We start from the raw sequence: 9,670 nt of genomic DNA on the forward strand, positions 1-9,670 counted from the left end.
CCAGGTGTTCAATCCATATGAATGATTAATTTTGTCTCTATGCATGGGACGTATATTTATGAGAAATGAGAAATGAAAATCTTGTGGTCTATTAAAATGATGGAAATGATTATTTATGTTAAACTAATGAACTCACCAACCTTTTGGTTGACACTTGAAAGCATGTTTATTCTCAGGTATGAAAGAAATCTTCCGCTGTGCATTTGCTCATTTTAGAGATATTACTTGGAGTCATTCATGACATATTTCAAAAGACGTTGCATTCGAGTCGTTGAGTTCATCAAGATTATTACTAAGTCAATTATAGTTGGATATATTATGAAATGGTATGCATGCTGTCAACTTTCGATGTAATGAAAGTTTTTCTTTTAAAAACGAATGCAATGTTTGTAAAATGTATCATATAGAGGTCAAGTACCTCGCGATGTAACCAAATGTAATGTATTCATTCAGATGGATTAGCACGGGTCGTGATATATTTCACATAAAGTTAATGTTACAAATTTTAGCTCGTTCGGTTTATTTGGTTACCTGTGTCTATCTGTTGATAAACTGAGTTTTGACAACATTATTAATTGTTGTTCTTCCGAGTTTGTGCTTGTTACACCCTTCGAACCTTTAGCCGAGTCCTTTTTGCGTGTTGCTTGGTTGGAAATCATGGGAGTTTCGGTGAATTATGTGTCGAAAGATAGTGCTTTGAAGATAGGTTTTTTGTTTAGTGAAGTTATTGATGTGGATGTTTCATCATCGAATTTGAACAGTGTGGCCTCTTTGTCCATGTTCATTAAATCGCCAAAGGTTAAACACATACATGACCTTGTTACTGTTGATTTGGGGGATAAGATTTGCTCGAGATGCGATGTGTGGGTTTCGTAAGTTTCGGATATTGGTAATTTAAGTCGGTTCTTAACTCGTGGTTTTTATTAATGGTTACTTGAATCTACAAATAGATTCGTGGTTTTAAATGAAACATTCTTGGATGCTGACCTTTTTCTTAATGACGCTGATATTTCGAAGAAGATATGTGATGAACCACTTTATCATTCTAATATTGATTTGGTCAATAGCAAATTCAAAGGTCCAAGTGATGTCGTTTCTCCAAGTACGGGTGTTGCTACGGGTAGTCATTCGGTCACAGTGCGTAATTCTATTTTGTCTTCGGAGGGTGTGGAAATTCAATTTGGCCCTTTGGAGTTTGAAGATTTTAATCGAGAGGAGGAAAGTTTTTCGACAAGCCGTAAAGTAGGTTTTGAGGTTATTAAAGAAAAAATGTACAAACATAACAAACTAAACGTGGAGAAGGTTTCGGGGTCTCGATTTGGTTTGAAGGAAATTGATACTATTAATTTGGTTGATCTCGAAACCGATCATGTGGTCAAAGTGAAGGATTCGTCAAAGATAAATAATTCAAAGAGGGTTGAAATCTGTGATCCGGTTTCCATTTGCAAGGTTATTGATAATAAGGTTATTGTTATTAAGGTACTTGAAAAGTTGGGTAATAAGGTTGTTGAAAAGTTGGTCCCTAAATCATCACAGTTGGGTAATAAGGATGTTGAAAAGTTAAGCCCTGAAGTTGATTTGGCTAATGATGGTAACTTAACATTTGCGGAAAGATTGGCTTGGTTGAAGAAGGAGAGGAAGAAAATGAAAGAAGAATTGTTGGTAAAACGTAAGGTAGTATTGAACGATGATAGGTCGGCCTTTACCGGTGTTGGTTGTTCGTAGTGGATGAAGTTATTGCGATTGTGAGGCCCCATCGGGCGAAGCTTTTTGTAAGTCGTGGTACGTCTTGAATAAAGACGTTTTTAGAAATATACTTGAAGAAGCTATTCCGAGGTCAAGAAAGAAGGGGAGTGAGGCTTCCACTTCGGGTGATTATATGCTTAAAGATAACATTGACGACTTGGATTACGGGGACACAATTCAAAACTTGTTTATGGGTCCTCAAGACGAAAGACATGGCGTCTCTTCGGCAATCGGGAGAGAAAATATGTCCGTGGAGGTTTTTGCGGCATTCGATGATATGATGACACGTTTGGTCCGGAAAAGTACGCCGCGCGATGGATCTGCTACTGTGTTATCTTACAAGATATTGAGAATCGGGTCAGGGAAGAATGATCTGAAAGACGCGGTTAATGGAACATTGAAAAGAGCGGGTCCTCGAGGTTGATTGGTAAGGTCCGTCCTATGTTTATCGCTTGGCTTCCTTCCTTGTGTTTTCAACTTTTTTTTTTCGGTTTTTGTTTGATTAGTATCTTTGTAGTTTTTTCGGGATGTTATGAAGACTCGTTTATAGATTGTTTATGTGTAGATGGTTGCGTTTCAGGTGCAAGCTTCTCCGTTTTCCTCTTGTCCTTTTGTATTCCCTGTTGAGGGCGTTTTCCTTTGAAAAACGATCCCGTTTCTATATGAATATTCGTTTTTTTCGAAAAATAAAGTCTGAAACATTTACATTTAATAAATCTGTGAATTTTAAGATATCTTTATTCACAGTAGAAAATATAAACTCTAATGGATATAGTTAATTTTACAGTGAAGAACATTTGGACTAAACTAGTGCTAGTAAAGACGATTAAAATATAAACTCTGGGCTTTGACGAATGGTCTCAAAGTTAGATAAGAGGCATATTATAAGTCAATCATAATAGACTTCATTGTAAGATGGTTAAGGAACAACTTGCAGTCTTGCACTTAAGGACTAGTCAACAAAAAAACGACCAAAACATCCTAATCAGATCCGATTTGGAGGGTCATTCATTCAAAGTTTAATATTACCAACCAGCAAGTCTAGAAACTTAAAGTCGTCTCTAAATATCTTCTCACTTTATATGTAGAGAAAAGACACTTAGAAAACACACAAATACACAAAAGAAAAACAAAAAAATAAGCAAACAAGGGGAAAAAATGGAGTGCAGAAACTTGGAACTGACCATTAATTCTGCAAATGATTTAAGAGAAGTAAGAAAACTTTTCAAGATGAAAGTTTATGCCAAGGTATTCTTTTAAGTTTTTAGTGATACTTTCAATGATTTTTTTTAACTAAGTAGTACAAAAAACTTTTTAATTTACAATCCACGTATTTTTAAAATTAAGTTTTATAAAAGAGGTATAACCGATTTCGGAATAATGGCCAGTTTGACATATGTCACATTAAACCGGTGTTGCCAACACCGGTTTTACATGGTGTTCATACAGGTGTGCAAAAAATTGAATGAATATGCCATATCACAAACAAACCGATTTTCACAATGTCGGTTAGGGCAAACCGGTTTTGCCAATACTGGTTTGTCATGCTCTTTTGAAAACAGCGATTGTACCGTCCGAAAAATTGTGCAGTCCCGTCACTCAGTAAATTATTGTGTATAGTCTCGTCTATCAGGAAATTATTGAATATAAATTATATTGTTGAAACCCGGTATTAGTATGTTCGGTTTAGATTGTTCTTTCGCTATTCAATAGTATAAGCATTTTCAATTTTATCATATCTGAAACAAATAAAACTTCATCATCATTATCACCATTTACTAATCAAATTCCATCACAGCAGAAAATCCTTTTTATTTAATACTCAAATATCACTAATCTCAAAATCTTTGATGGCTGATTTTTGTCGATAGTTCATCATGTTTGAGGTGGTGAAATTACATTTATCAATGGTAGGATTACTGGTGATGTCACTCATTAAGAAATAATTTTTCACACTTTTACAAGGTTAATTTAGCCATGTTGAATAACATGATATACGGATATGTTGATGTTCAACCAGATTCGTTTACACTGTAACTCATTGTGTGGTACGATTTCTGTGGTGATTAATGTAGGAATGAAATCACAAACGATACAAATTTGGAAACATTTTATCGTTTGGCTGTGAAAATATAAAAATGGGATGTAGTCTATTTATAATGTGACAAGTTATAGGGTTACAAATATTAGAGTTGACACAAACTGGATTAGGAAAATCTGGCTTGCTTTTGTGTCAGAAACTCAATCAAACATGTAAGATAAACTGACACAATGTCAATATTCAATTATAACCTCAGTACACGTAGCATACATGTAGGATAAACTAATGCTACGAACACCGGCTTGGGTTGAAATGGTACAAACCGGTGTTCCGAACCGGTTATACGTGTTCCGTAAATTACACAATCCCTATTACTTTTACTAGAAAGTTGATACAATTTAATACCACTCAATCAAAAAATTATACTGTGACTTCTACTTTTATTCACATATAGAGCTCCATATACATGTTTAAAACTTTTGAAATTTCTGTCGTGAATTACTCCGTATGTAAACGACTTGTTAGTATTAATTTACATATGTTCCTTATATGAAATGCTTGTTAAACATATGCATGAATTCACTAAATATAGGTGCTCATTGGAGGAAATAAAAGAACGAAAAAACGAACTCCAGTTGACAGGCACGGGCGGAGGAATCCAGCTTGGAATTGCTTCATGAACTTCTCTATAGCCGAGTCCTGTTTACAACATCATGGCACAATGCTTGTGATCATGCTTTATTGCAAGCGTAAGGTTGGTGATCGATACATAGAAGTTCATCAATCGCTAAAACAACTATATGATCATGCAACTCCATTGGGCGGCAGTGCGGTGGTGTTTTACCCCGTAAGATTGGGCTCAGCGGAATCACAAGGACATCTTCTTTTTTCGTATAAGTTTGGTGAGAAGATGGCTATTGAGAGTCTAATCCATGGAGATAATACTGCACTCGTCTTCATCAATAGTCCTGGTGATCCAGCTTGATGGACATGCACCACGCTTTTCATCAGCATCCACATCGATTGATCGACCGTTGTATAAATAATGTGTAATTTCTTGTAATGATTTTCTTAAGACAATTTTCTTCAAATTACTGGAGGGGAGTTTCAAGCATGTGCACATATAGTTCACAAAAAACATATATTTTTATCCATTTGTTGACAGGTTGAGCACAGTATATATAATAGGTTGTTGTATGATGCAATGTATTGTACAGTCTTAACCATGTGGTAATATATATGCTTATGTCCTAATCAACTTGAGTTGGTTAAGTGCTTATTACTAGAGTCGGCCCTAGGGTAGGGCAGCTGCCCGAGCGACAGCTTAGTGTAAAACTTTTTTTTGACAAAAAGAAAAAAAACCTTTATATATATAATACTACCTCCGTCTCATTCCAATAGGCTAGTATTCCATTTTGGGTTGTCTCATTCTGATAGTCCACTTCCATAAATAGAAAGGAAAGATGATATTTCATTGGTGGATTTGGAGAGAGAAGATATTTCATTGGTGGAGAAATGAAGTTAGTGAGATTTCCTAAAACTGCGTGTTTTTTGTCTGTGGACTATTGGAATGAGACGGAGGTAGTACATGTTTTCAACAAGAAAACGGATTCAACAACAAGTACAAAAGAGGACCCGGTGAGGCTCGTACTTAAAAAGCGGCTAACGACGAAATATATACTGAGCCTCACATACTTAAACTGATACAAACCAAAATTACAAGCATACGAAAGCAACAGATTACAATCCGAAAAATAGCTACAATATATGAACATGAAATCGAAAAGAAACTCATTTTCCTTAATGAACACGTCGAATATAGCCATTTATGCGCCTTGAATCACTTTCTCCTTTCGCTTTTGCTATTTCTTGTTCTTAACCGTGGGACACGAGATTTCACCTAGAGTTAATAAGGTTTACCGTAATGAGTTCATTCTAGGCCAAACATGTCATCATGTTATGAAAAGCTGCATAAGCCACGTCGGTCATACTATGCTTTAGGATACCCAACAATACCATTTTTATTATCAACCTTACCCGCCGTAAACAAATTTTGAATGGCGTCCCCATACTTCAAATCATCGTCATGATCAATGAGCTTTAAAGAACTCAAAGTAGAAGAAACATTCCTTCTTGAACACAATTTCACGCCTTCGAATTGATCCCTAGAAATTTTCAATTTAAAACATACTACGATTGCAAAAACTTCACGCGAAAGGTCCTTGCAATCGCAATAAATTGTTCCACTACGCCCAAACAAAATCAGTGAGGGCCTATCTTCTTTCGAAACATCCTCTCGATTCGCCTTCAAATATTCCTTCTTTTTCTTCTTCTCTTCTTCAAGCGATCCAACCTTTCCGCAAAAGTGATGTTGTCTTCATTAATTTCTCCAATATCAGGGTCAGAACCCTATCGACACGAACCGAGCTTGTTTCAGGCCCAAAATCAGACCCAATATCTCAGTCCAGTTTATTCATGTTATGTAACACCGGCCATTTTTTTTATAACACATCGGATAGCTTTAATATTAAAATCACATCATTGATTACGTCATACATAAATCCACGCCATATCATTAATGTTTACAAAACGGTGTTACTTTATTACAAAATACTGATTATAAAAGTCCACATCAGAGTCTGCTCGTCAAACATGTCGTGAGCACCTGCACTCGTCCTAACTAGCAGTACCTAAACCTACAAGGGAGGAAATGTGAGGGATTAACATAACGCTAAGTGAATAGAATCTATCTAACAGACAATCTTAAGCATCATACATGCAATTCACAACACAAACATTCTAACAACCAACTAGCACGCAAGTAATGATAATATGAGGATCAACAGCTTATACAGGCACATGACCTTAGCTGATCAGGATAGTGTCTACCGATAGTCCATCCTGATGAATCAGTACACAGACAACAGGACAAGAACCAAACCTCCACAGGCCGGGTTAACATCATACGGACTCAAACCTCCACAAGCTCGGTTACGAGTCCCCAACCTCCACAGGCCCGACTGGTGTCAAGCACAATGTGCACATAAGATCACATATCAACCACATACATACAATATCAATCTAGCATGGAAAGTATTATCTAAACATGGCAATAACATCACAATAAAGCATGGTAATAGAGTAAACCACAGTAGCATACCATGCTACTTAAACTCTATCCGTAGATAGACTCACTCACTAATTACCAGCTACAGCTCGTTTATCTAACTTCTGAGCTTCCTCCTTGTTCTTATCGTCTGAGAACAATATAAACCAAGTTAGTATGGTGCTCTAATAAAAAATTAGACACACTGGCAGTATAACGGCCAAAAACTGACACTTAGCATAAATTTCCCCAAAATCACACTGTCGGTAGTCTGTCCTAGACAATCGGTCGACTGTCTCTAGTCCGACGGTCTACTTTCTAAACAGTCGGTCGACTGTGTTCTTCAGCTACATCAGCACCAAACTTACGAGTTTTGAGCAAAAATCACTAAATCTCGATCCTTGACTCATTTTGACCTCAAAACAAACTACATCTTATTAATTAAAACACTTTAGAATATAAACCCACAAGTTTTGAACCAAAACAACATAAGATTTGAACGAATGGACACCAAGACCCACTTTTTGACAAACCTAACAAATACTCAAATTTAACACAGATTTGGACACAACATTACACAAATCATACCTTGTTAGAATCATAAAGCCACAAGGAACGATTTCTAACACAAATCAAGCTCCAAAAACGAGATTCGATGATAGGTTTTTTGAGGGGTTAGGATGTTAGATACGGTGTCTTATGTAAATTTTCTAGAAAGAATGAGAATGAAGCACATACATAACGCTTATTTGGGTTTAAAACCCATACCCCACATCACATGAGTATTTACCAGTTATCTTATCTGATATTTTTTGTACCTCATTAGGCGATCCCAGCGAAGTCTAAATTAAATAATAAACATGTTCTGTAACTGTTGTCACAAACTGGTCTTAACCAAATAGTCAGATAGCACTAAATACATATATAAAATAAAAGCACTTAAAACCAAAAATATAAACCTAGGGGCAATATAGTCATCTTATGTCTAACTCAGGTTTCAGTCTGTTACATGCTACTTGATTAATCAAATGGCCTATTAATGGTCCCGTCATTCAGCCCAATTATCCCAGCAGAAATACTATCTTCCTATCCAACTAAACCTTCAACCCTAACACCTTTGTGTTGTTTGTTCGACGCAGAATAAGCCACATACAGAGGGCGCATCTTGCCCCCATTATCATGAACAACATTTACACCTTCAATATCTTGAAGATCTATATAATCAAATTTAACAGGGGAGCTGAAAGACTTAAAGTTTGCTGTCAAGTTGCAAAACTGCAACCCTCACCGAGATCTGAACCTAACAATATAAAACCCCCGAGCTCGACCAAGCCCGCAGAGGGTTTCCAGATCCACTACTTTAACATCCCGTCAAAAAGAGCAAAACCAATCAGATACCAATTAGCAAGCACCTTGTAACATCCTCAATTGGGCCTAGATGTAAGATTACTAAAGTGCCCTTAAGTATATGTATTGTGTTATTATATGCTTTTATTTTTATTTAATATTTACTATTAAATAATGATGTGGTTAGGACCAGTTTGTGACAAGGGTCACAGAACAGGTTTGTTTATTTAAATTGGACTTCATTTGGGTTGCCAAATGATGTACGAAAGATATCAGATAACTGATAAATACCCGTGTGTTGCACAGTGTGGAAAATAACCTCACTTAAGTGAGTAGAGCTGCCCATTTTTTCCTTTTGTTTCCAGAACTTTCACACACATAAAAACACCTCGTTCTTCATCTTCTCCACCTAACAAACCCTAATTTCTAATCCTTGTTTTAGAGCTCGAATCATTTATATTTTTGTGTTCCTTGTGATTCCCTGATTCTTTTAAGGTAAGAATCATATCATTTCGTGATTTAATCTTTGAGAAATTTAAGATTTTGTGTTAGTTTTCATAAAAGTGTAAATTGGGTCAAAATGAGTTGATTTAGTGTTGTTAGTGTCAAAACTTTGTGGGTTTGTGTTTCTAAATGATCAATGTATCAGATTTGGTAAGCTTTGAGGTTAAAAACGAGCTCTAGATCGAGAATTGGTTGATTTTGGGTGAAACCCGTCACTTTGTTCTTCAGCTTCTGCAGATAAACACAGTCGGCCGAGTGTCTCTAGACACTCGACCGACTGACTTGACCATCGACCGAGTGTGTAAGACCTACGGCCGAGTGTGTCTGTGAGAGACCATCGACCGAGTGACTAGACACTCGGCCGAGTGAGTGAAGACAGTCGGTCAACTATCAGAGACAGTCGACCGAGTGTGTTTGGTAGTGAAATATTTTACCAAGGGTTGATTTTTAGCCGTTATGCTGCCCGTTTGTATTTTGATGATCAGGATGTAAATTTTGAAAGTGCATAAGTGTTAAGCAAAAAAAAATTTAGCGGACGCTTTTTGATACAAAAATTTTTGTACTGTGTTATTTGGTGTCAACGGATAGTAACTAACTTGATTTGCCTTATGTTCAGGTGATAAGGATAAGGAAGCCGCTCAGTAGTAGATTATCTGAGCTGGTTGCTGGTAATTGGTGAGTGGGACTAACTGGAGAATATAGTATATAGAAGCATGTTATATTATAATTGTCATGCTTGTTAGATATACTTATTGTTGTGGTTAGTTAGTACTTTTGATGACTGCATGTTAGTTGATGCTTGTCTCCTGGAGCCCAATGCGTCCCTATTGTGTGGTAGCCTCGGTAGGAGAGATCAACCTACGGGTTAAGTTCCTCTATGGTAGCCTAGACAACCGTGGTGTATATATATGTGAATGACGCGTCCG

The 9,670-nt window shown here is 36.6% G+C and overlaps 1 protein-coding gene across 1 annotated transcript; it reads left to right on the forward strand.

The window, feature by feature from the left end:
- The first annotated feature begins 2,874 nt into the window (after positions 1–2,874).
- Positions 2,875–4,971, forward strand: LOC139881997 (protein SRC2 homolog). Its single transcript, XM_071866386.1, has 2 exons — positions 2,875–2,994; positions 4,380–4,971. The coding sequence occupies exons 1-2, from the start codon at positions 2,905–2,907 to the stop codon at positions 4,770–4,772; spliced, it is 483 nt and encodes a 160-aa protein (XP_071722487.1). The 5' UTR covers positions 2,875–2,904; the 3' UTR covers positions 4,773–4,971.
- The last annotated feature ends 4,699 nt before the right edge of the window (positions 4,972–9,670 follow it).

Source organism: Rutidosis leptorrhynchoides, chromosome 1, assembly GCF_046630445.1.
Source record: "Rutidosis leptorrhynchoides isolate AG116_Rl617_1_P2 chromosome 1, CSIRO_AGI_Rlap_v1, whole genome shotgun sequence".
Classification (NCBI taxonomy): Eukaryota; Viridiplantae; Streptophyta; class Magnoliopsida; order Asterales; family Asteraceae; genus Rutidosis; species Rutidosis leptorrhynchoides.